Raw genomic sequence first — 24,127 nt, forward strand, 5'->3', positions numbered from 1 at the left:
ACCAACCTCTTCAACCTCATCAACATCGCCCAACAATCGAGTCAACAGATTCATTGCACGCAAAATCCATTCACCTTGCATCCATCAATCTCTGCGGTTCTCTATCCAACTACATGCCATCATTGCTGTTCTATAGGTAGCGCCATCGGGTGTCTTCTCTGTCGTCCTTGTTCTCTCCCCAGCAGTTCATGGCCGACAACTTGGACTCCCTGGTCAAGGGAGCTCCCGCCCCCGGAAACCATGTCAAGCCCGTCACGGCCACCAGCGGCGTGTCCGCCCTGACCGACCCCCTGATCAACGCCCCCAGCTCCCCGCCCATGGTCTACCTGAACCTCCTCGTCCTCGAAGCCTCCCTCCGCGCCCAGTTCCTCGAGCTCCGCGCCCGCCGCCGCCACCACACCTTCTTCCTCGCCGTGCTGACCCTCTGGATCGCCGGCTTCGGCTACGGCCTGTTCCTGGCCCCGCGCGAGGACGGCAGCGGCGTCGGCGGCTCCGTCTACTGGGGCGTCGAGACCTTTGAGAAGCTCTGCTTCATGGGCGGCATCATGACCGCCATCCTCGTCTGGGTCACCGGCATCTGGGACCGCGGCATCCGCTGGCCCCGCCGCTGGTTCGCCGTCTCCAACCGCGGCCTGCGCGTCTTCAACTGCAAGCTCGTCCTCATCCGCCGCTCCTGGTGGGCCGAGCTCGCCTCCACCATCGGCTTCTTCTTGACCTACGGCGTCTTTTCCCATACGGCTAGTTCGTCCTACCGCTACGTCGACCCGTCCATCCTGCGCGAAGTCGAGAAAGAGCTGGGTCTCGCACCGGCCGTCCACCCTTCCATACCCATTGTTACCACCGAAGACGAAGAAAAAGGAGGACGAGGGAGGGGAACAGGAACCGGAGGCTACGAGGAGGACCTGGCGTCTGGCGGTGACTACGTCAAGCTGCTCTTGCTGGCCAAGCCGTTTACCCCGGCGTTCCGCGAAAACTGGGAGCTGTACCGCGCCGAATACTGGGAACGGGAAAACGAGCGACGCGCCCTCCTCCGGAAGAAGCTCAAGGCACGGGACCGCCGCCTGGCCAAAGAACGCTGGGGCATCTTCTGGTGGCTGCCCTGGCGCCGTGTCCCCGACGTGCCGACCACCCCGTCGCCGCGATCCTCCGCTGCCGTCACCCAGAGCCGGAACCGCGACCGCGACCGCGACCACGATCCGGACAAGCTGCATCCCCGGGCCGCCGCCCTGGAAAAACGCCACCGCCGCCGCAGCTCCACCAGCTCGTCGCGATCGCGGAGCATCACCCCGACCACCGAAACCGACGACCTAGCCGCCGCCGGTCTCCACCGCAAGACCAGTTCCGGGTCGTCGTCGGAAAGGGAGAAGAAACCGAGACGGGGTAGTAAGCTGTCCATTAGCTCCTCCTCGCCCTCCTCCACTGTCAAACCGAAGCGGCCGCGCGCCGAATCGCGGTCCGTGACCCCCGAAAAACCGTCGCCGCTGTCGCGAGAAAGTAGCGCCGTGGAGGCAGGGACGGAGATGGCGGAGACTAGACGGCCCGGATCACGAGGTTCGGCTTCCAAGCTGAGCGTCACGTCCGAACCGCAAGCGTGACACGAGTTGCAGTAGATTGGGGTCTCGTTGCCCTGTTGTCTTTTCCAGCATAGCCGGGATATTTGTTGTTTTGATACGGGCAATGGTTATACGATAATGCAGAACGTCTTTTTATGCCCACGACTCGTGTTGCCGTACTAAGCCCACCACACGTAACGTAGGCTGCGGTTGACACGCTGATAACCATCCGATCCGACTGCCACCGTCATCGTTACGATATAAACTCGAGGCGGTTCCAGCCGGGTTCGTTTTGTGATCGACGCGTCAGACCACGACTTAGTAAGGAGATACGAATATGGCAACCCAGCGGTGCCCTTCTTGTCCAATGCCACCGACCTCGGACCCTTACTTATATCTACACTTATGTAGTCGTCTCGTGTTGGGATTCAAGGCTTCCGTCCGCTGCAATTACCTCTGCCCTTCTTCCACGAACAGACCAAGATAGATAGCCATGAACCCCAGCCGCCAGACCAACAGTGCCGATGAGGATATCAGCGATGAACTGTACCACTATTGTTCCGTCCGCGAGAATGTTTCCCAACTGTTAGCCGAGGACCCTTCGCTCACCCCGGCCGAGGCTTGGGAGAAGTTGTACGGCAAGGGACGGCGGCGTCAAGACGGCCGTGAAGAGGCCAAAGATGCAGCCAACGGCGGCGTGGCACCGTCCAGGAGACTCTCATCGATAGACACGTTCGCCGCCCTCGGGAAATGGGGAAAGACGCAGCCCAGCGACTTGTTCCTCAAGATATACGGCGACTCCCTGAGAACCATAGACCACAGACTCGACCAGGCCGTCGTCAGCCCTTCTCTCATGGCCACCAGCGGAACAGTACCCCTGACCATCCTCTCTACGTGAGCCGCGACCCTGCTTCTCCCAGCTGCTCTCCAGACCTCCAGACGCAAACTCATACTCATTACTATGCAGCATCCCCGACATAGCCCGGCACATGTCCAACCTCATCGTCCGCGCCGAAAAGGAAATCCTCCTCTTCACAAACTACTGGCAAAACAGCGTCGCCTCGACCTTCCTCAGCAACGCCCTCCGCGAACTCTCCCGCCGCGTCGCCGCCCGAAACGACAACCGCAAAGTCGTCGTCAAGCTCATGTACGACCGCGGCTCGCCCGCCCAGCTCCTCGACCCGCACGGCCTCGTCGCCGAGCGCGACTTTGCCCACCGGACCGTCGGCCTCCCGCGCCGCGCCGAGATTCCCCACCTCGACCTGCAGGTCATGAACTACCACCGTTTCGTACTGGGCACCTTCCATGCCAAGTTTATGGTCGTCGATCGGAGGATGGCCCTGCTGCAGAGTAACAACGTCCAGGATAACGCCAACCTCGAGATGGCCGTGCAGCTCGAGGGGCCGGTTGTCGACTCCATCTACGACATGGCCTTGATTACATGGAGCAAGGCGCTTGGTTCCGGCTTGCCCTTGATCGATTCACCGGCCACAGGCGCCCAGGATGGGTTTCCGAGTTGGACAGAGAGCCATCGGCGCTTGATTGACGAGGCGGGAAGACTGAGAGGCACGCCTGTTGTCGTTGATCCAGACAAGATGACCTGGACTTGTCCTTTTGCTCCCATCGACAAAGGGACCAACGACATCACCAACCCCATTCCCTCAACCCCTGAACTAGACATCCACCTCCCCCAGCACGACCACGACCATCCTCACTACGACGACGACCAAGCCTCCGAAGTTCTCCGCGTACAAGCATCCGTGACCGCCCGTCCAGGCGAAGACCCCTTCGCACCCATAACCCGCCACCTGAACCACACGACGAACCCAACCTACGTCGTCCCCTCCACCCACCGACCCCCGGCATTCCCTCCAGCCGAACAAATGACCCCCTACCTCCCTCACCCACCGCACGACCCCGTCCCCATGGCCCTCGTCAACCGACCGCCCTACGGCCCCCCCAACAACCGCGACCTCGTCAACCCCCAAAACGCAGCCTGGCTCTCCGCCCTCCGCAACGCCCAACATTCCGTCTTCATCCAGACCCCGACCCTCAACGCCGAGCCTCTCCTCCCCGCCATAGTCCAAGCCTGCGAAAGAGGCGTCGACGTCTGGTGCTACGTCTGCCTAGGCTACAACGACACCGTAAGCCCCCCCCCCTCCTTTTTTGCCTCTTCTCCCTCTTTGTTCTCCGTTCATCTAACAAGAAAAGGGCGAACTCCTCCCCATGCAAGGCGGCCACAACGAACTCGTCTCCCACAAACTCCACACCTCCCTCCCCCCCTCCGCCCGCCCGAAGCTGCACTACAGCTGGTACGTCGCCAAAGACCACGCCAAACCCCTGGTCCAATGGTCCGGCAAGCGCGCCTGCCACGTCAAGCTCCTCATCGCCGACGAGCGCGTCGCCATCCTCGGCTCGGGCAACCAGGACACCCAGAGCTGGTGCCACTCCCAGGAAGCCAACGTCATGGTCGACTCCCCGCCGCTCTGCCGCGCCTGGTTCGACGCCCTGCGCCGCGTCCAGAACACGGCCGCCTACGGCGCCGTCGACGGTTCCGACGGCGTGTGGCGGGATCCCCAAGGCGGGGGCGAGGTCGAGGGTGCGCTGGGCGTCGAGCCGGGCTGGTTCAGCTGGGCCAAGGGGGTCGTTGGCGCTGTGAAGCGCGTGCAGGGCAAGGGCGGGTTTGGTTGACGGGCGGACGTCCGAGTTTGTAGATTCGTAGAGTAGTTCAACATCGATGTAGGCCAGTCGTTCCCGGCATATTGTATATCGTGTATTCAAACATGCTCTAACCGCTGGCAAAGAAACTAATGTTACATGATGCTTTTCGGACTCTCCGCCTGCTCTCTTCGCATGCCTCGTGGTGACTGAAAGCCACTGTGAAAAAGGAAAGACAAAAGGGGAATGTAGCCGTGACTGCTATGTATAAGTGGGTAGAATCATCCCCCTTTTCCAGGAAGACCATAGGGAAAAGGAGAGGGAAAAAACGAAAAAAAAAAAAGAAAAAAAGGAATGTGCTGATGGCGACCGGGGTATCTCGGCATCTCTTTCTCACCTCACACCCCCTTATTCTTCCCCACCACCTCCTTCAGCGCCTGGAGCCTCTCCTCTGTAGTGCGGATCGCCGTCTCAATCTCGCGGTTATCCAATCGCTCGTTGCTTAGCCTCTCCCTCATCATACGGGCTTCAGCCGTCGAGGCACCACCTCCTCGTCCCTCTCTTATCCGCTCCAAGTGAACTCGCTCTTGGAGCCAATCCCACAGCTCGCTTTCCTCCCGCCGCCAAATCTCCTCGTAGGCGGCAATCCGGTCGGGCGCCGCATAGTAGCCCACGTCCCGCGACCGCCGGGCATCGGGGAACCCAAAGCCGAACCACGCCGCCACCAGGAGCCCCACGAGCAGCCCGTACATCATGTTGCCCGTCATGATGGGCCTGGTCAGGTCGATGAGCGGGCCAAGCAGCGGCCGCACGGGTTCGAAGAGGCCCCAGTCGTGCTTCTGCTTGGCGGCGCCCTTTTCGGTAACCGTGTCGGTCGACACCTGGAGGTTGCGGCCCTTGCGTCCCTTCTTCTTCTTTCCGGGAGCGCCACGGTTGTTCTCTGCGCCGGAACGAGATTTCGAAGACACGGCGGCCTTGAGGCTCGTGACCAAGTCGGTGCAGTACGTCACCTGTCCATCGTTTGCGCCTTTCTCAATTGCGCCTGTGCAATGTGTTAGCTGTGGAAAAGAGTATTAGGAACCAGAAAGGGGAAAATACCCTTAAGCCAACTCTTAGCCGTCCAGTCCACGGCGCAGCTGACGTGGACGCGAGTCGAATTGTTCTCGGCCCACGAGAGACAGTACTTGGTCTTCACGGTAAAGGCGTTACCGCTCGGGACGTCCGGCGTCTGCGTCACCACGGATATGTGGACGGCCTTTTCGAAATCCAGGCTGTCGACCGTCTCGGTGACGATGCACTTGGTCTTGCTGGGCCCGATGCCGCCGGGGAGCGGCTTCATGTAGTTGTACGACCGGCTCTTGTTCTCCAGGCTGAGTCCCTTCTTATCCTCCATGACTATGTCCCAGCATTTCGCCTCGTTCTTGAGCCACTTGAGCATGAAGCTCGTCGACCCGGCGCCGAATATCAGGTCGTGCACCTTACCCAGCGGGGCCGGGACGACGTCATCCCCCACCACCTTCTCGAAGTGGGAGGCACCATCGCCGCAGTCGGTGGGGGCGTGGGTGGCTGGACCGGGAAAGTCATCGCCGGCGGCGGGAATTCCAGGTTCGCCCCCGGCGTCCGCCGAAGCACCATTCGTAACGACGGCGCCCGAGACGTTGCGCGCTCCTCCTCTGTCCGAGTCCGAAGTCCCCGTGGCGTCGCTCGCGTGTGCCGTATCGCCCAGGTCCCCATCATCGTCTTCGTCGTACATATCCGAACCATCCTCGCTGTCGTCCAGCTCCGAGACGGAAGCACTCCGGTCCTCCGGCTCGACAGCCCCGTGGACCTCTGCGGGATCGATCTTCTCCGTCTTGTCCCCACCGGTGCCTTCGAGCTGTACCCCGTTGAGAGTGCTCCTCAGCGACGGGTGGCCGAGCTTCCAGATGTTGACGATCAGGTCGTAGGTCGAATCTCGGCTGGCGAAGCTGGCGAAAATGTGCTTGGCGTGCAGGGTGGTGATCATGAGGCCATTTTTGAAGACCAAGGCCGTGGACCTCTTTTCGACGGAGACGATCTCGTCAAAGCTCATAACGAGGGTCGTCGACCAACCGAGAATGTTGCTATTAAAGCACAGATGGCCTTCCGAGACGTAGAGGCGGCCGTGGGCCAGAATCTCGCGCTGTAGGGCACAGCTGTAGTCCTCAATGAGGTAGTCATCATCGGGCACGCTCTTGAACAGGGCATGGAAATCACGGTTGCGCTTCTTGCTCGAGACGGCAAAGCCGCTCAGTCTCTGCTGGGCGGACGGGCTTCCCGGCGGAGCGGCCGAGGCGCCGGTCGCGGTGGCAGTACTAGCAGGACCGATGGTGGTGGTGGTGGCGGTCGTACCGCGCGTAGCGGTAGAGCTCCCACGGGGCCGGTGACGTATGACGGAGCTCCGGACACTACCGGTGCGGCTGACACTGGTCTTTTCGTCGGATAATGAAGAAGCAGGGACAGGGCTGCGGTCGATGACGGGAGAGTCTTGTAGCAGATGCGTGGCGGACCCGTTTGGCTGATGCTGATGCTGCTGATGCTGATGCTGTGGCTGCGGCTGGGCATCATCAGATGCGTGATCGACGACCAATGTCGACTCGGCCGGGGCGGATTCCGAGCGCGCCCGGGTTTCGGAGATGTCGGGAAATTTGGAGGTGGCAGGGGACGGGCCCAGAGCAGGGGAGGAAGGCTCGGCGATGCCAAGCTGGTGAAGGGTCAGCTCCCCGTCGCCCAGCGTCTTCACGGCGGGCACTTTGTCCATGGCGGCAGCGTCGTTTGACCCTGCCGAGGAATCGACAGGTTGACCTCCTTCTCCCCCCGACTGTGCCAGGGAGCCACGGGTTCCCGTGCCGCTGCCACCCTTGTTCCTGGGCGAAGCCGGGCCGAGGTTTGTGTTCTGTATAGTATTGGTAATCTGGTTGGCGGCCGTTTGGGCAGCCGAAATCATGGACGAGAAGAAACCAGACGTCGGCGTATTGTTGTTATTATTTTGGCCGTTACCGTTACCGTTGACCGGGGGAGACTCGACAGTCGGGGTCAACGGAGCAAACGTGGTGTTGGAGAGTTTGCTAGGACCTGGGTTCGCCGAGTTCGATCTCGTTCTCCTGTGGGCTACCAGATTGCCCCACGGGGAAGGTGTACTGGACGCATCTGGACCGTGTTGTTCGTGCTTGACGGCGGGAGGGAAGGCGATGGAATCGTGCGAGGGATCAGTCGGTGAGGCCGGTGTGTTGACAATATCAGGTGCTGGTTGTTTGTCGGGTCGAGCGGTAGTGGCGGTAGTGGTGACGGGCGGCTGTGTGAAGGAACGACGATGGGGAGCAATGGCAGGCCATCCCGGTTCAGAGAGTCGAGGGAACGAGGATGTCAGAGTAGAAGTGGAAGCTTCGGGGGAGGGCTGTTTCGGAGTCGGCGTGGTATTGTCACGAAAGGTGTCACCAGGGGTTTGCGAGTTTCGAGATTCAGACGGACGGGAAAGGGCAGTAGAGGAAGAGGAGGAGGAAGTAGTGGTACGGCTGACTGACGACGCTGTGGCGGAAAGAGCAGTCGAAGGCGTTAGACTATCGAGGTGATCATCTCTTTCCCGGCCCAGGTCGACGTCACGATTGCCGCCACTTCCACTGCCTATGTCGGCGGCACCGGCACTACCACCGACACCGACAGCGGTAGAAGTGGCCCTCCGTTCGGGGCTCGCACCGGGACTTCTCCCGTTGTTCCCCACCAGACTCTTGCGAGACTTGAAGGCGCTCTTGATCTTGCCCACGGGAGACGGGGAGCGGCGGGCGTCGTCTCGCTTAGGGGCCAACAGGATCGACTGGCTCTTTGTAGAAAAGCTGCTGGACCGCGAGTCGGACCCAACCGACTCGGGACGGCTGGCGGAAATGGTCGACGATGAGGACGCCAGCTCGGGCACTTGGTTTTCCTCCTGGCCCTGGGGCTCCGGGAGGTGCGTTGCTTGGACGAGGGGGGACGAAGTGGTGAGGTAACCGATCTGGGACGCACGGGGGGAGAAGGCGGTGGGACGGCGTTGGACGGGGGGGATGGAGCGGTCGGATGGGGTTGTTGATCGGGTTGCTGGTTGGGATGCCGATAGAGGTGAAGAGGATGCGTTGTGAGACCTACTGAAAAGAGGAAGAAAGGAAGGACAAGTTAGTTTTTCGAATTCGAGTAACGTATGTGCGTACTTCGTACGTTGTATGTACTTTCGTACCGGAGATGTTGACGAAGGGAAGGAACAAGGGGGAAGCCTAGCCCAGGCTGAAGTGGGGTAGGGGGTTTTGTCTGGAAAGGGAACTTTGCTGGTACACATGTACCAGCGTCCAAGCTTTGTGGCTGTGTGCTGCTTGTCAGCTCTACGGATAGGGGTTCCGCGAGCTGGAATTCTGCAAGCAAGTGGGTCCCGGGGTGTCAAAGTCTTGTGACCAAACCGAAACAAAAGTCGGCGAAGAAGCTTGGGGGTGAACTAACCCAAAGACCACCCCCAGATCTGAGCTCCCGGCCAATGGCTGGGGGGTTGAAACGGTGCGGTGCAGGTAGAGTGGGGAAAAAGGGGATACAAAAAGTGACTTGGGGACAGGAAAACCAGTGACCTCGTGGCAAAACGGCTAATAGGCAAAACGGGTCTGACTAATAACGGACACGGATCTCCCTCGACCAATTAGGAAACGGGGAATGGCCCACTTACTCGTCCATCGTCGTCGTCGTCGTCGTCGTCGTCGTCATCGTCATCGTTCCGCTTCCATCTCTCCCACCTCTTCCTCCTCCTCCGCTTCCGTCATCGCCTTCCAACTCGTCCTTTTGTCGGTAATACTCCATGGCCAACCCTCGCCCATTGGACAAAAAGTCGCCGTCATTCGAGTCAGACGACTCGCCGTCCATGTCGATTTCGTCCGCTTTTGTTTCCCTTTGCTGCTTCCGCTGTCGTCGATGCCGTATGATGGCCTTGGGGGACATGAGCAGTCTATCCAAGGTACCAGCACTGCCACTGCGCCTTTGCCTGGTTCGTCCGGACTGCCTTCTTCCGCCGCTATTGTGTTCCATGCCGTGTCGCTTTCCCTAAAATAGCTAGCCGTGTGGGTGGTAAGGTCGTATCAATGTGCTGTTCCGATTCGAGGGAAGCGAAAATCATAGGGAATGATAATCATAAACGGGCCTCAACTCGGACGACCAACTACATTGTAGAGGACGGACCGATAAAGGGGAACAGAGTAACCAGGCATAAATAACACATGCCAGCTCTTCACCTCACTCTTCCCATCGTGGCAAGATATCATGTCATCATACTATGATGCACGCCGAGACTCACAAGTGGAATCCGCGTAACGGCTAACGGCTATCGGAATACCTAATTGCCAAGACACGATTCCCATCCTCGGGCTTGATGCGGCCATCCGCTTACAACGTACACTACGTCAGGCCCCGGGGAATAGGTGCCACGACATCATGGCACAACTCCAAACCTCAATCGCAACTACAATTCCACTAACGCTCGGCTTCTTCGTCTTCCTCGTCAATCCCCTTCCCCTTGAGACCACTAACCACAGCCCGGCCATCTTCGTCCCCGTGCTGCCACGTCTGCGCTCGCCTCCGGACTCCCACCGACGCCCTCCTCCTCGACGAGACGCGCTGGAGACTAATGGGCACTTCGGGATGACTTGCCTCGTCCACTCCCTCGACCGCATACTCCGAGTCGTCAGCTCTCGTACCCCTTGTTGATGCCCTCCGGATCCTGCTCCCGATCCGAGCCAGACTCCCCATCGATGGTTGCCGTCCCGTCGACCGTCCCGTCGACCTCCCCGTATCCATCTCCTGCATCGGAATGGAAGCACCCTGCTCGGCTCTCGCCAGGTCGTCGTCGTGGTCGTCGTGGTCGTCGTGTACATCATTATCATCCACCACCGCCATATCCTCCACTCGAACCTCCTCATACCGGTCTTCGCCCAATGCTCCCGTCATCTGCCTTTTCTTCTGCCCCCGCGTTCCTCCTTCACTAGCCAGCGATGCGTAATCACGAAACGTCGGCCTCTCCAACATGCCGCTCCGGAACGCATTGACCCCGACCAACAACTTGGCCAGCTCCACAAGCTCCTCCAGAAACTCGACAATCTCCATCTGGCCCGACGCGTTGGCGTTCCAGCTCAGAAACTTGTAATGCGTCACGAGCCGCGCCGTCCGCTCGTCCAGCGCCCCCGCCTTGCCCGCCGCCGACCGCACCCGCTCAATGTACCGCGCCAGGCCCTCCCCGACCGTCGTGTCGTCCTCCCTGCTGTGCTCCGCCGCCTTTTGCTGCAGCACCTCCCGCACCCGCTGCACCAGCCGCCACATGGCCAGCCGCGCCGACGGGATGAACTGCGGCAGCGGCATCCGCGTCACCAGCGCCTGGTTGACCGAGAAGAGCGCCATGCTCACGCTGGCCGCCAGCGACCGCCGGTACGCGTGCACGTGCGGGTTGAGCTCCTCGAGCACCGAGCTGCCGTACACCCGCCGCAGCTGCACCATGCTGTCCATGCGGTTGACAATCTGGTGGAGCACGTAGATCATCTCGCGGTAGATCGGGTGGAGGTGGCTGAAGCTCCCCTTGAGTCGAGGCTCCGTGAGGCAAAAGGGAAGAAACGTCTCCGCTGCCGACAGAGCCGCCTGCGCTTTGTTGCGCGCCCGCTCGAACCGCCGCAGGAGCTTCTGGTTTCGTATGTCCGGGGCGCTCGGATCGTCCACCCCAACCGCGACCGCCGTTTGCATCATGGTGATGTGCGCGATGGACGCCGAGAGTGATTCGACCAGTCGATGCCGCGCTCGTGCGGGATAGAGTATGAGACCGACCAGCAAGCCTGCGAGACACCCAATGATAAAAGTAACGAGCCGTCTCCAGAAAATCTCGACGGATTGGCCGTTGACGTAGACCATTGCTGTTGCGTATAATAATTAGTAACCACCGTAGTACGAGGGAAGATGAAGAAGAACAAGAATATACGTACTTATCACGACCGACGAGAGGGAATTAATCGATACCATGCCCGCCTTGACATACTTGGTCCCAATCTGGACGTAGATCGAAGGAACTATACCGAGTACCATGATGATCACGAGAGGGACCTTGTACCCTCTGCCAATCTCCCATGCCAGGAGACCGACGACGCAGCCAAAAGTGATGCCGACCAGGCGCAGGAGAAACACGAAAAGTGACGTGCCAATGGCCACCTCGAAGATCAAGATGAGCTGCAACGGCGCCCAGACCCCCCGGACCTCGATGTACCAGTTGTGCCAGGAGGGAACCAGGCCCGGCCAGGAGACGAGGAAGAAGGCGACCACCAGCTTCATTGCGTACAGTGCATCGTCCGAGTACTGCAGCGACTCGTACATGTCGGCCGCCACCGTTCTCGCGTGTCTCACGGCATCTCCTAGCCCACGTCGTGGTGCGGCCTGTCGCTTTCTTTTCGCTCGCTTCTTGCGGGACGAGACTGGCCGTTCTCGCCCGTCTCGCCCGTCTTGCCCGTCTGGCCCGTCTGGCCCGTCTTGCCCGTGCACATCGTCTCGGGCGACCCCCGCCAGCTTCTCCTCATCATTCGGATTCGACACGGACGCCTTTCTACGCCCTCCTGGAGGAGCTGCACCACCCCCCCGCTCCGATTCCTTCCTTTCCTTCTTCTCCTTTGTAGAACCTCGGCCGGATCGCACCCCCTTTCGCATGGACTGCGGTAGGACCATGGCATCGTACTCGCCACCGCCCGTGGAGAGCCACTGTCTCCAGCGGGATAACTGGGGAATGTGGATCTTGGTCCAGAACCGCGCCCTCTGACGCTGTTCCACCAAGTCGCGGGTGTAGTGAAGCATCTGGAGCAGGCGAACCGCCGCCTGCCGCAGGCCCAGTAGGAACGACGACACCAGGAACGTTTCCGTGCGCGGCATGAGGTTCATCTCGCCGTCCTCAAACTCGGTGGCGCGTTCCAACTCGGCCATGGAAACGCGGTCGAATCGCGCGAGGGCATCGGCGAAGGCGTCGATGTGGATATCCATCTCCTCGAGCGTGATCGATTTGGGGGTCGACATGCCGACGTGCAATTTGGGGAGGCCGTAGGAGTATGCCAGGGAAGTCGTCACGACCATGGCTGATTTTCTGAGGGTTTCCGTGAGCTCTGTGGCTGGTGCCCTGATCCGGCTGATCATGGCCTCGAACATTTCAATGTCGCCCGCTTCCACTTCTAGGAGAGGGTCCACGTCCGAGATGGCGGCGGCACGAACAGACATTTCCGAGTCGTCATCCTCAGTGCTGTCGATGCTACTGCTGCTGCTGGTGCCAAAGCTGCTTCTGTTGTTATTGCCCCTGGCTTTTCTAGCCTCATCACGTCGAGCGTCGCCACTTCTCCGGAGCATGATAAACTTGTTCTCGCACGACCCAATCAGCGTAATCGCATTGTGCACCAGACCAGACATGAACTTGCCCGTGACGGGCTTCATGCTCATGGGAGGAAGCGGCCCGAAGGAGATCTCCAGGTTGATCTCGGACTGGCCAGACTTGCACCGCCGTAGTTTGGAGCGCAAGATGGATTTACTGTCCGTCAGGGTGGCCAAGTCGGTAACCTCTTCCGGGACGATAACCACGGGCGGGTTCGATGGCGGCGCTTGAAATGGGTTGCGGAACGCGACGGGTTTACTGTACCAGCGGTACTCTCCGTTTCTCGCCATCTCCCCGACCTTGTTCCTAGACACGTTCGGATACAGAGTGTCCTGCGCGAGCGAGTCTTCCTCCAGGCTCTCGGAAGGCCCAAGACAGGGGTCGTAGCCTGGGCCGAGGAACCAGCTCGTGGAGCGCGAGATGGTTAGGGTGGTCTCGTTTATGGTGTTGATGGCTATGTGGGCAAGGTAAGCGTAGGAGAGCTCCGGGAAGACCAAAAGGTTAGCAAGGAGCGTGGCGGCGGTGCCGATTAAGACGGGATAGGCAACACCTGTGATGATGGACGTGGTTACAACTCGCTCTGCACCCAGGAGGATGGTGGTCGCGGTCATGAGATGGAACAGGACGTAGCCAATCAGCCTGGGGCTAGACGAACGGAGGAAACCGTGCTGGAAGACGGCGCAAAGTAGGAAGAAGGCACGGATGGCATAGGCGCCCGACTCGTTGGAGGAGGCGAAGACGAGGCCCGAAAGCCAGACGCCCAAGAGCGCCCATGCGGTCCCCAGGACGCAGCCGGCGATGATCATGAGCAGGCTTTCCACCATCAGGCCCATGCGCTGGCCCGGGTGTGCGAATACGGTGGTGAGGGGTGCGAAGAAGGCGGTTCTGCCGAACAGCCTGGTAGAATCGGGAAGGACGACGATGATGAGCGCGACGGTGGTGGCAATGGAGAATTTGAGGATGCGCCGCCAGAGATTGTCCGTGTGCAGATTGGCCCAGATGCCCGACCACCACGAGCGGACCTTTTGCGACCATTGCGGGCGACGCCGGGTCCTCACCGAGGGACGGCGATCAGGAGTGGTGTGAATGCTGGCCATTGGGATTCCCACCAGCGGCAAGCGACCGCTTCTCTAGTCGGATGTAGGGCGTCATGAATCCTGCGACGAGGCATAGAGAGAAGCGAGCCACAAAGACTCTGCGTTGTGGGAAGGGAAGAGGATTGAAACGAAAATAAATAAAAATAAAAATCCCATCTTACAGACAGAATCCGTGTGCCACTGCCTGGACTTCCATTTTTGGGTGCAGAGGGGTGCAAATTTCAAACCCCCACGTCAGCCTAGATTCTGGTACCCAAAGTACACTGTATTGTCCACCTCGAACTGGGTACAAGTCCAGAGACCAGGAAACGGGCGTCGAGAGCATCAAAAGAGATTTAAAGGAGGAAGGTCAACCCCCTTTATTTTCCCGAGAGAAAGTTCTTGAAATTTTGCTTAATATATATAGCGTTTTATCGCTTTCTCTCTAACATCTTACACTTCTCCAACCTTGTATTTGCCTTCTTGACCTCCTCTTGTATATTACGACGTCTTGTACCCTTTCACAGTGCGCAAGCTATTATAATCTACGACGACGAGATAGTGGGGAAGATAAAGGCCGTGCTAGGAGAGAAACACGAGTATACAGTGGAGCGCGTACGCTACCTGGCCAATCGGTGAATTGAGGAGTTTGAATCGAGTCTCTTGAACACATGCCAACGCCAGGAAGTCCGTCATCGAAATAGGGGGATAGGGCCGCCGCAAAAAGGCAGGGGAGGCTGCCACGAGCACTGCTATCTGCCAGGAACCCGAATCCCTCTCCCAGAACGTTAAGGATATATCGACTTCGGGGGCTCTCCACTGGAGAATGATGGTGGGCTTGAACTAGATTATTCCTAAGCTTATCTCAGCAAGTCGTGTGTGGGGTAGTGTAGTCTTGTCCCCCTGTGCAGCGGGAGCCAGGCGTAATAGCAAGGCCGCAGGCAGTCTACTTAGTAAGCTCCAGTAGGCCCCACACCTTGGGCCCTGTCGTGCCCCTAGCCATTTCCTACACCTCACCTCGCTGCCAGCTCGCTTCACGCCAATGCACGATATCGTCGGTTACATTCTCCGTACGTCGCGGATTACAGCCGTTTTTAGGGGGATTTTCACTGCCTGCAACGCCCTCCGATGGCTTTTCGGCACCGCGCTGTGGCGGCTCGTCTCCGGCTCGACCGCCGAGCCGGAGCGGTTCCCGCTCACCTTTGAGCAACAAGAGGCGAGGAGCAAGAGGTTCATCGAGTCCCTTGACGAGGACGCGATAGCCAGCCTTGCGTCTCGCCATAACGATGGGAAGGACTGTTGGGTCTTTTTCTCCAAGAGTGGTAGCTTTAACGCTTGCTTCTTTGTTGAGTTTCTCGGGGAGGCCACGCGATGGGTGGTACGGGTTCCAGTCGAGCCTGTGGTTCACGATGCCTTTGACAAGATCCAGCGTGAGGTGGCTACGATTGAGTAAGGGAATATAACGACAATAACCACCTCCAACGGCTAACTCGCGAGGGGCGGTCATCTAGGTACATCCGGAGCAGGACTACGATCCGCGTACCTCAGATCTACGCGTGGGGCCGCGAACCCCTTACGCAGGGCCAATCCGGGCTCCAGGCATATATGATTCTCGAGCACGTTCCGGGCCGGTCGCTCGACACGCGGGCACTAGTGAAGGCCCCCCGGGAACAGCGCGACTATCTGTATTCGCAGCTTGTCGACGTATTCGCCCAGCTGCGCCAGCTGGAGCTGCCTTTCGCGGGGTCTCTAATCCCTGGCGCGACCGACGGCTCTGACCCCATGGTCGGCCCCTTGTGCTCCATGCACGTCAACGAGATGCAACTCCACGGGTCCAAGGCTGCGGCCCCCCCAGCGCCATTCACCTCTACGAATGACTTCATCCTCCACCAACTAAGTCTCATAGAAGAGGTATACCGTCTTCCGAATGCCGAACAGTCGCTCGAAGACGCCCAGCGCGAGGTGTTCGCCCTCACGCACCTACGTCGGGTCCTGCTGGCCGATTTCGTTCGGACCGATGCCCAGGACGATGACCCGTTCGTCTTATGTCACCTGGACTTGCGGGGGGACAATATCATCGTGGATGATAACCTGCAAATACAAGCCATCATTGACTGGGAGTGGGCCGGTTCCGTCCCACGCCAGTTCTTCACGCCGCCCTCTTGGATCGCGGGGTTGGGACCGTCATACGTGACGGGGAAGGAATACCGCACAGAGCTCGCCCAGTTCCACAAGGTCCTCCTGGCCAAGAGCGAAACGTCAGAGGCCCACCGTCTACTCTGCAAAGAATGGGACCCCGAGGTACTATTCCGCAAGAGGTTGCTTCCCGTCGCCATAATGCTGCAGCACCACTCTCGACTAGTCGCCGTTTTCTTCCGGGCCCTATATCCGGAGTTATTCGAGGGGCCGGAGGTAGACGTCGTTCCCGGCTTCTTTGAGCGACACGAGAACCGAGACCTTGCAGTGGAGGCCCGGCGGCAGGTCGAGAGATCGGAAAGGTTCACGCGGCACCTCCAGGGCATGGGAATTAACACGAAGCCTGACACCGTGGCGGAAAAGCGTCAGGAGCTGGCTAGGCGGGTGGAGAAGTTGAAGCGTGAATTGGAGAGGCCTACGAACGGCTTGGACTGAACCATGCATTGAATCCCAGACATAACACTCGATCCTCACCGTCCGTCCTCGACCCCGCCCTCTAACTTCTCGGCAATCTCTTTCAACTTCGCGATCCGCAGCTTGTTTCCCCGAATATCTCCTCGGTGTTTCTCAATGGTTTCCATGTACAAGTCAATCATGTCCTTGTTCTCAGGCTCGGGGCTGTCGTTCTTTCCCCGCTTTTGCCTCGAGTTAGAGGCGCTCCGGGTGATCTGCTGCACCTCAGCGTCCGTCATATTCTCGACCAGCTTGAGGGTCTCCGTAAGCTCCTTCTCGCTGACCTCCATCGACTGTTCCTCGAATCTGATCGCTGCCTTGATTTCCTGCAAGCGCTCCTCATTGGTGGACATGACGGCCAAAGACTCCGGACTGCCCGATTAGCGATGCGAGCTTAGTCGGCGCAATAGGAAGATCTACCTTGAATTATCGTGCCTCGGGGCGGGGTTAGGCACTATATGAAAAGCTAGGCTGGCGCTCCTTCAAACCTGTCCACTATCTGGATATGATGTACAGACGACAATGAGGGCGTCTCTTTGGCTTCGCGAGAGGGGAAGGATTCATGGAAAGCATCCACGTCGAATATGTACATGTAGGGACTGTTCATGTCGCAGCCAGCGTTGGTGGGATACACAGCGCTAAACGACAGCGCTGGTGGCAGGCGCGCCCAATTTGAAAGCGGTACGACACGCAGTCAGTCCCATTATATGGTCTGCATAATAAATGCGACCTAGCCCAAGCCGGTTCTCTTATTGGCGAAGGGTGCGAAAGTAGGTCGTGTCTATGCATGGCCTACCAATAATTCGGCTTTGCTATGTGGTGCAACAGTCTCAAGAAAGGCCTATCGCGGAGGGTGAGACGAGGACGAGAAATGATAGCGACAGAAGTTTAGCGGGGCGGGGAGTAGGTACATATACCAAAGTACCTTCTTTGCGTCATGATGGCCCGTGCGTCTCTCTCCTTTGACCCCACGTTTAGATTAGATAAGACACTGTCACCATGATAACCTCACCTTTGGTCGCAAGGCAGCAGCATCAATACCGTCCTCACCAACACTCTTCCCTCTTGGATGTATTGTCCATTTCATATTTAACCAGATACATACAAAATACAGTCCACGATGGCCCCGACTCCTAATTTAAATGTGAGAGCCTTTCCCAGCATAGAATCCCTGGTCCCCTACCACGCCAACAGCTACGGGGTCAGATCAGACAAGAACTAACATAAAGCACCTCTGCACTCCCCATCCAGACCAAGCTCAAAGTCCAGCTCAAGCTGGCCATTGCGCGATTGCGCATGGTACAACAGCGCGACGAGGCCATGAGCAAGACGCAACGGCGCGCCATGGCGCAGCTCCTCGAAGTCGGCAAGGTGGAAAGCGCGCGCATCCGCGTCGAGAACATCATCCGGTCCGACATTACGTCCGAGCTCCACGAGATCCTCGAGCTCTACTGCGAACTGCTCATCGCGCGGTCGGGGCTCCTCGAGGGCTCGACGTGCGACCCGGGCCTGGAGGAGGCCATCAAGTCCATCATCTACGCGGCGCCCAAGACGGAGATCAAAGAACTGCAGGTCGTGCGGATGCTGCTGGCGGAAAAATACGGCAAGGAGTTTGTGCTGGTCGCCATGGAAAACTCGGACGGGAAGGTCGCGGAGAACGTCATCAAGAAGCTGAGCGTCACGCCGCCCAGGGAGGAGCTTGTCGTTGGGTACCTCGAGGAGATTGCGCGGGCGTACAACGTCGACTGGCCGAAGCGCAGGCAGTTGGGGGATGCGCCCGAGTTTGTCGACGGCGGTGACGAGGACCACGATGTGGAGAAGGGGGGCGACAGCAGCAGTAGCAGCGGTGGTGGTGGTGGTGGTGGTGGTGGTGGTGGTGGCCAGAAGGTGCCGGAGCAACCGATCCCTGCGGATCCCAGGGCGGAAAAGGCGGAAAAGGAGCACGAAGAGCTTAGCAGAGCCACACCGCCGCGGACAATCGGGACGCCGAGCAGTCCCTTGACTGTCAACCCGCCCAAGATGACGACCGATAATGTGCATCCGAGTGTCAAGCTCAATTCTTTGGATTTAAAGCCCGCCCAGAAGGCGGTGGAGACTCGGAAATCACCTAATGGGGATGGTCCCGGGGGTAGAGTCCCCGACCTCGCGGACCTGGAGAGGAGGTTTGCAGCTTTGAAGAGATGATTACTTTCTTTGATTCTCTAGGCATGGGATTCGTGAACCAGCGAGGCGCGTTCGTCGACGCCCATATTATGTTTCCATTCCTCCCCTAACACACAGAGAAACGCACATTTAGCTCTCATCACCGGACATGACACCGTGAGGTTCCCTAGTCCACCTCTGAAGCCGTGTCAAAGGACAACGGCCAAGTCGTTTCGGGATCTCGAGCCTCAATGAGAACGATGATATTACAGCAGGGTGATGACTGCCGTCAAGGCGTTCTATCTATCCGTGTCAGGTCCTCGAGACAGAGACGGCTGTATGACAATCATATTGTCCAGCAGGTAAATAGGCGACCAACAAACCCACTATACACGAAACATGTCTGGAAACTGTTCCAGGTTTGTCTCTATATCCAGGCCAGGACATTTCGCAGTCAGATTCCGGTTGCCAGACATCCCCGGCTTTACCTACTCCCACTCTATAGGTCAGAACAAAAGCGAGATGTCCAAGGTTCATGAGCCCTGGGACTGCGTCCCTTCTCCCGTTGCCCTAACACAATAGACCTGAGCTGCCAGGCGTCAATATCTCTGTTGTGTCACGCGTGGGGGATGAGTAGGTGGTTTCCTGATCAGCGACGTCTCTTTTCTAGCCAGTTTTTTATCCAGCAAGCAACAAACGGATCGAAATAAAATAATTGTTTGTCTTGTATTTCACACTCAGGAACTGACATCTTTGGTCCGCTAGGTTCGTTGCTTGCTCACTGTGATACCCTCACACTGGCTTAAGAATGTATAGTATAGGGTAAAGTCGCTTGACCTCCTCTTATCTCCTTACGGGGTGGAGGTTTGACTGCTTGCTGGGGCTGGGTACGTACTCCTCTTGTGACTCTGGACGCACCTTCCGTGATATCAACGCCCCTTCCTTCCTTCCTTACATCCCCCCCTAATTCTTTTCCATTCTATTTATTGGCGTCATTTTCTCTCCTTTATAACTTATAATCCTTCTCTCACCTTAACCCTTCAGTTATCACCAACTTCCAAGCCTATAGAAGATATCTATTCTATACATCATCATGTCTCCAGAGCTGCTTGCGGTCCTGGGGTTCGAGTCCATCCCGGAACTCGGCCGTGCCCCCCAGAATACCGTCCAAGATCTTCTGAGCAAGCATAAGCAACGCAATACCATCACTGACCAGAATGTCCTCACGATATATTCCGAGTGGCTGGCCGAGCAGATCCCTCGACTTCGGCTCAAGGCATCCACACATCGCCCTCCCGAAATCCGCCGCTGGTGTGACTTCATCTCTACCTTCCGAATTTCGAAATGTAATGTCTTAGGCGAATTTAAGCAGTTGATGAAGTCGAGAAAAGTGACAGACAAGTCTCTTCAACAGGCCTGGCGGTATGCCATTCGTAACATCGAAATTGACTACAAAGTTCCTGCCCAAGCCTGCGAGAACAGGGCCAGGAGGGGCGCCTCCCAGAAGCACAAGAAGTCCAGAACTGCTCCGGAAAGTCCAGCAGTCGTCACTCCTACTGGTACGGCCTCGACATCTGGCATGGCTGCAGCTTCGCAGACATGTACGGCACCCATTCCGAGCAGCGGCGGTGTTGGCCTCCAGAGAAGTGTCGCCGACGGATGGGTGCCAGAGGCCTGGATGGCGAATAGCGGATACGGCTTGTTCGGATTTGGCTTTGACAGAGGCCGAACCACCCCAGTTCACAGCTCCTCCTCTGGAGCGGGACTTTCTCCCAACTATCCTCAGCGACCTATGAGTACAGTTTCCCACTCGCCTGGCCAGGGTACGACCGAGCTACCGTCTCCGTCGTACGTTTGCCATCGGTGCGGTCTCAAGGGTAAGGCAATAATTTCTCAATTTTCATGTAGCATGCCGAGAACCCAACTGACGGGCCTGTCATGCCTTCCCTTCTAGGACATTTTATAAATGCATGTCCTACCAACATGAACCCTCGTTATGACACCCCGCCGCATCCTGACTACCGATGCGCGCTGTGTGGCCTGATCGGGGACCATCACTTTACTGTCTGTCCCCAGAACATGCACCCCGGCTCGCTCACACAGCAACGGAAGCGAACTAGCATGGCCTTGCGTGGAGAACTGGCGAGGGGCGTGCCAACGGGAGGAAATTCCTCGGATGATGTATTGGTCCATCCACAGAGACGGTGCCAGGTGGCTGGCGCCGATCAAGCATCAGGATGGGAGACGTGCCCCTATATCAACCCGGAGTATTTGCAGCAGGCCAGGGGCAAACCTCGGTCCTCGTCCTCTCCTGGTGAGAACCCTTTTTTCGAGGCGACGAGTTTCGGAGGTCCATTATTTTCTGGCAGTAACATCTTACCCCTTGGTGCCCGAAGGAAGCGGGAAAGGAAGGACGCAGGCAATGATGTTGAGTTGGGTGGTAATGGCAGCAACAAGGCCTGCAAAAAGAGGTGCCATGGCGACAAGCGTCGTACCCAGAAGGCCAGCCCGAGAGAAGCCACCCCCGTCGTGGCCAGCCCATTATCCTCACCCCTCCCGGCTCCGAAGACTCCCATTCCCAGTCACAGAATGGAAAATACCGACGGCCGGCTCTCGCCTTGGTCACCCTGGGATAGCTCGAAATTTGTGGGCTTCGTGAGGGGAAGGGGGGCTCAAGTCACACGACCTAGCATCACTTCTAGCCCCGAGGCCGGCGAGATTGTCAGTCGCCATAAAAGGAGGGGACGTGGTGAACGGCCCGACCTGGATGTAGAAGTGGACGGTTTTCTGGACGGATTGGCCGCCGACTTGTTGGCTCGTGGCTTGGTGCCTGCGAACACCGAGAAGCAAAAGATATCCTGCAACGCGCCAACCGACGCTACTACCCTTGGTTCACCGGGCCTTGATCTGCGATCCTCCAGTGATCGCGGGGGGGCCATGGCTTCTGCTTCTCCAGTGGCAGGCGAAAATGATGTTCCCATTTCCGACAGTTCTGATCAAGGGTTTTCGGCCCCGTGGTCCAACCAGGGATCCGATGCTGGACTTGCAACGGACGCCACGGACAGACAAGTTAGCTCACGTAGCAGCCCGAGGTCCAGCCCTGCGTCAACGGCTGTTGGACCTGCCACCAAACCGCTGGTGCCGTGTTCGTCCCATGATTCCTTTGTAGTTGATCTCTTTCGGGGCCGACAACGTCACTGCATCAACCAGGTTAAGCGCAAACTTGCCATGCAAATGTACGAAGAGGACGAGCCGAGAAAGGACCTGAAATGACTCAACGGACTGACTACAGACGACCGGGCCGCATCCAACGGCGTGTGCCCCGTCGTGCGCCTTTCTGTCATGAAGGATATCGTCTCCGTGGCCCAGCCACCAGCAGGTGCTGGGGTCCCTCTGGGTTGTCTTTTATACTGATTTGCTGTACATTATATTTTCAGATGGGCCCATGACCTGTGATGTCGCATTTTATATCGGTCATGGCTCGTCGAGCTTTTATCGGGCTTGGGACCATGGGCCCACGAAAGAAATGATCTCTGCTTGTATCGTCCTGTTATTGCTATTCTTCGTTCTCACATGCTCTGTTCGTCTCAACGCCTGTCCGGATACGTACACCTTCGAGTTCGTCCGACTGGTCTGGTCCAACAGCGTGGTGTTAAACAGGGGAGCGCAATGGAGTTGACGATGTGATTTGGATCTAGTCATCGCCTTTTTCGGCATCAATATGGGAATCTCTGTACATGAGTTGACAGAATGAGCTTGTGTAGTACAAAATATATCATTTCGACGAATTTCATCCGTGCGATCGTGGTCTCCATAACTCCGTACGCCCAAGTTCAAACGAATAATTGCCTCCCACCTTTGTTCTTGCGATGTAGTGTGCACCTTCCCATCAGCCGACTTGACGTCCGTCTCTCGTCGGTCTCCGTCGCTCCGTCCACGCCCGCTACTCCAGCTTGTCGAGGTGCTCCAGGCGGGTCAGGACGACCTGCTTGCTGGTCTCCTCGATCTCGCCGGCGAGGAAGACCTCGTCGAGAATGGCGTAGACCTTGTAAAAGTTGAAGACGAGGTCGAGCTCGCAGACATTGCCGAAGAAGGCGTCGAGCACCTCGACGAAGAAGTGGATGGCCTCGAGGTAGGCGAGCTCGTTGTCGTTTGTGTCGACGCAGGCGCAGAAGAAGAGGCCGGCGTACCGCCGGTAGACAATCTTGTTGTTGCGGTGCTCGACAAAGTTGGATTGGTATTTCTGGTCGCGGGGGGCTACGAGGCGGTGGACCTGCTTTCGTTAGTCTCGTGTTCAAGGGGTCGGCCGCAGGTGTCGCGCTGAGGGAGCAAACAAGACATACCTCGCCTTTGAGCTTGATCTTCTCCTCGTCGCTGTATGGGGCGTACCACTTGGCCAGCCGGGTCTTGCCCCTGAATGGGTCAGCACTCGACGTTGGTCTCTGGGGGGGGGGGGGGGGGGCCACGCGTGGGAGAACAGCCATGGTGGTTTTGCAACTTACTGCCTGTTCTGGACTAGGATGAAGGACAGCATCTTGGTGGTCGCTGAACCTGCATCGACGTCCGGAAAGCGATGCGCAGCAGTCTATCGACGGCGCTGGAGATGAAGTCGGGGAGGTACTTTGGTACCGCGGTACTGCTGCTGACTATGCATGATTACATAACGTGGCGTAAGGGGTACATACATATGTGTACCATGCATGTACTCAGATCTGTATTAGGTAACGCAACAACTCGGCTTGAAGCTAAGACTTGGCGCCCCATTTGCCCGCAGGTACAACTACTGCTCAGAAGCCAATGATCGAGGATATCTATTTCGTAGGTTTTCTGGCTTGGAAATAATACGACACGTGTGAGAGTATTCGTAATAGTGTACCTAGTGTAAGTGCTGATGACCTAGATGCTTACCGCAGCCCAAATGGCGCTTGTTGAGCCAATACAATATACGTAAGCCTGGGGAGGTGTAAGTACACTACTTCGCCGTAGAACGTAAAAAGTGGAGTAAAAGGACCAGGCACGGGTGCCCACAAAGTCAGGCTGATCTGCCGCTCGACACCGCCCGTCCACACTAGTATAAATACGTCTCCCCTCCCCTCCCATTTCACTCTTTTTTCTCCTTTCTTCTCCATCCGAGTGCAAGGGCTTTACGCGTATCAGTGAGGATTCGTCCGAGATCGCGTTTTTGCTAGTTGAAAACTATTTTATGACCACTCCTAGTTGGCTTCGGCTGGCTAGGGAATTTTTGGAACCCTACGCAGTATTCATTTGCTCTGCTTTGTTTATTCTTCCCTCATTGCTGATGGCCTGCCGGGCTGCTGCGAAGAGGAAGGCGGGCGGGCGTGTGTGAATGGTTCGTTCTAGGTTTGTTTGACTTGCCGTCTGTCTGGATACACAACTCGAGAATCCTGTCGGTTCGCTACTTGATCGCTTATTCTCTGCCACCCGTCGGTATCTTGGAAACCACTTTGGACTAGGCGCGACAGCAGTTGGTGATGGTTGTCGACAGTTGATCCTTTCCCAAGCCATCAGCCGAGTCAACGTACGAGATATCTCCATAGTTCTTTTCGCTTGATCTGAAGGGCAGAACAACGATCCTCCTGTGCCACCATGACAAACTTCTCACGATAAAACACGTCCAT

At 57.7% G+C, this 24,127-nt stretch overlaps 10 protein-coding genes across 10 annotated transcripts; 5 read left to right on the forward strand and 5 right to left on the reverse strand.

The window, feature by feature from the left end:
• Positions 1 to 188: 188 nt before the first annotated feature.
• Positions 189 to 1,595, forward strand: ACRALDRAFT_2043298 (uncharacterized protein; the record flags this gene model as incomplete). Its single annotated transcript, XM_071021339.1, has 1 exon — positions 189 to 1,595. One exon carries the CDS (start codon positions 189 to 191, stop codon positions 1,593 to 1,595), a length of 1,407 nt encoding a protein of 468 aa, XP_070873293.1.
• A 451-nt stretch (positions 1,596 to 2,046) lies between these two features.
• On the forward strand, positions 2,047 to 4,244 carry ACRALDRAFT_2043299 (uncharacterized protein; the record flags this gene model as incomplete). Its single annotated transcript, XM_071021340.1, has 3 exons — positions 2,047 to 2,447; positions 2,521 to 3,697; positions 3,765 to 4,244. The coding sequence occupies 3 exons, from the start codon at positions 2,047 to 2,049 to the stop codon at positions 4,242 to 4,244; spliced, it is 2,058 nt and encodes a 685-aa protein (XP_070873294.1).
• Positions 4,245 to 4,609: 365 nt separating this feature from the next.
• Positions 4,610 to 9,107, reverse strand: ACRALDRAFT_2028727 (uncharacterized protein; the record flags this gene model as incomplete). The annotated part of the gene is made up of 3 exons (XM_071020549.1): positions 4,610 to 5,253; positions 5,310 to 8,347; positions 8,914 to 9,107. The coding sequence occupies 3 exons, from the start codon at positions 9,105 to 9,107 to the stop codon at positions 4,610 to 4,612; spliced, it is 3,876 nt and encodes a 1,291-aa protein (XP_070873295.1).
• A 1,125-nt stretch (positions 9,108 to 10,232) lies between these two features.
• ACRALDRAFT_2108179 (uncharacterized protein) lies at positions 10,233 to 13,718 on the reverse strand (the record flags this gene model as incomplete). Its single annotated transcript, XM_071023367.1, has 4 exons — positions 10,233 to 10,403; positions 10,476 to 11,134; positions 11,204 to 11,740; positions 11,840 to 13,718. Coding segments are annotated over 4 exons (3,246 nt in total), but the record flags the coding sequence as incomplete, so codon positions are not given.
• A 650-nt stretch (positions 13,719 to 14,368) lies between these two features.
• Positions 14,369 to 16,328, forward strand: ACRALDRAFT_2048712 (uncharacterized protein; the record flags this gene model as incomplete). Its single annotated transcript, XM_071021553.1, has 5 exons — positions 14,369 to 14,384; positions 14,429 to 14,529; positions 14,586 to 14,602; positions 14,697 to 15,132; positions 15,195 to 16,328. The coding sequence occupies 5 exons, from the start codon at positions 14,369 to 14,371 to the stop codon at positions 16,326 to 16,328; spliced, it is 1,704 nt and encodes a 567-aa protein (XP_070873297.1).
• Positions 16,329 to 16,363: 35 nt separating this feature from the next.
• Positions 16,364 to 16,919, reverse strand: ACRALDRAFT_209691 (uncharacterized protein; the record flags this gene model as incomplete). The annotated part of the gene is made up of 2 exons (XM_071022803.1): positions 16,364 to 16,718; positions 16,843 to 16,919. 2 exons carry the CDS (start codon positions 16,917 to 16,919, stop codon positions 16,364 to 16,366), a joined length of 432 nt encoding a protein of 143 aa, XP_070873298.1.
• Positions 16,920 to 17,466: 547 nt separating this feature from the next.
• ACRALDRAFT_1056490 (uncharacterized protein) lies at positions 17,467 to 18,530 on the forward strand (the record flags this gene model as incomplete). Its single annotated transcript, XM_071015883.1, has 2 exons — positions 17,467 to 17,490; positions 17,598 to 18,530. The coding sequence occupies 2 exons, from the start codon at positions 17,467 to 17,469 to the stop codon at positions 18,528 to 18,530; spliced, it is 957 nt and encodes a 318-aa protein (XP_070873299.1).
• Positions 18,531 to 19,581: 1,051 nt separating this feature from the next.
• On the forward strand, positions 19,582 to 20,442 carry ACRALDRAFT_2028731 (uncharacterized protein; the record flags this gene model as incomplete). Its single annotated transcript, XM_071020550.1, has 2 exons — positions 19,582 to 20,336; positions 20,397 to 20,442. 2 exons carry the CDS (start codon positions 19,582 to 19,584, stop codon positions 20,440 to 20,442), a joined length of 801 nt encoding a protein of 266 aa, XP_070873300.1.
• Positions 20,443 to 22,431: 1,989 nt separating this feature from the next.
• On the reverse strand, positions 22,432 to 23,022 carry ACRALDRAFT_2028732 (uncharacterized protein; the record flags this gene model as incomplete). Its single annotated transcript, XM_071020551.1, has 3 exons — positions 22,432 to 22,761; positions 22,832 to 22,901; positions 22,991 to 23,022. The coding sequence occupies 3 exons, from the start codon at positions 23,020 to 23,022 to the stop codon at positions 22,432 to 22,434; spliced, it is 432 nt and encodes a 143-aa protein (XP_070873301.1).
• A 593-nt stretch (positions 23,023 to 23,615) lies between these two features.
• ACRALDRAFT_1063172 (uncharacterized protein) lies at positions 23,616 to 24,090 on the reverse strand (the record flags this gene model as incomplete). The annotated part of the gene is made up of 1 exon (XM_071016746.1): positions 23,616 to 24,090. A coding segment is annotated over exon 1 (266 nt), but the record flags the coding sequence as incomplete, so codon positions are not given.
• Positions 24,091 to 24,127: the final 37 nt, after the last annotated feature.

Source organism: Sodiomyces alcalophilus, assembly GCF_042370955.1.
Source record: "Sodiomyces alcalophilus JCM 7366 unplaced genomic scaffold ACRALscaffold_6, whole genome shotgun sequence".
Lineage (NCBI taxonomy): Eukaryota > Fungi > Ascomycota > Sordariomycetes > Glomerellales > Plectosphaerellaceae > Sodiomyces > Sodiomyces alcalophilus.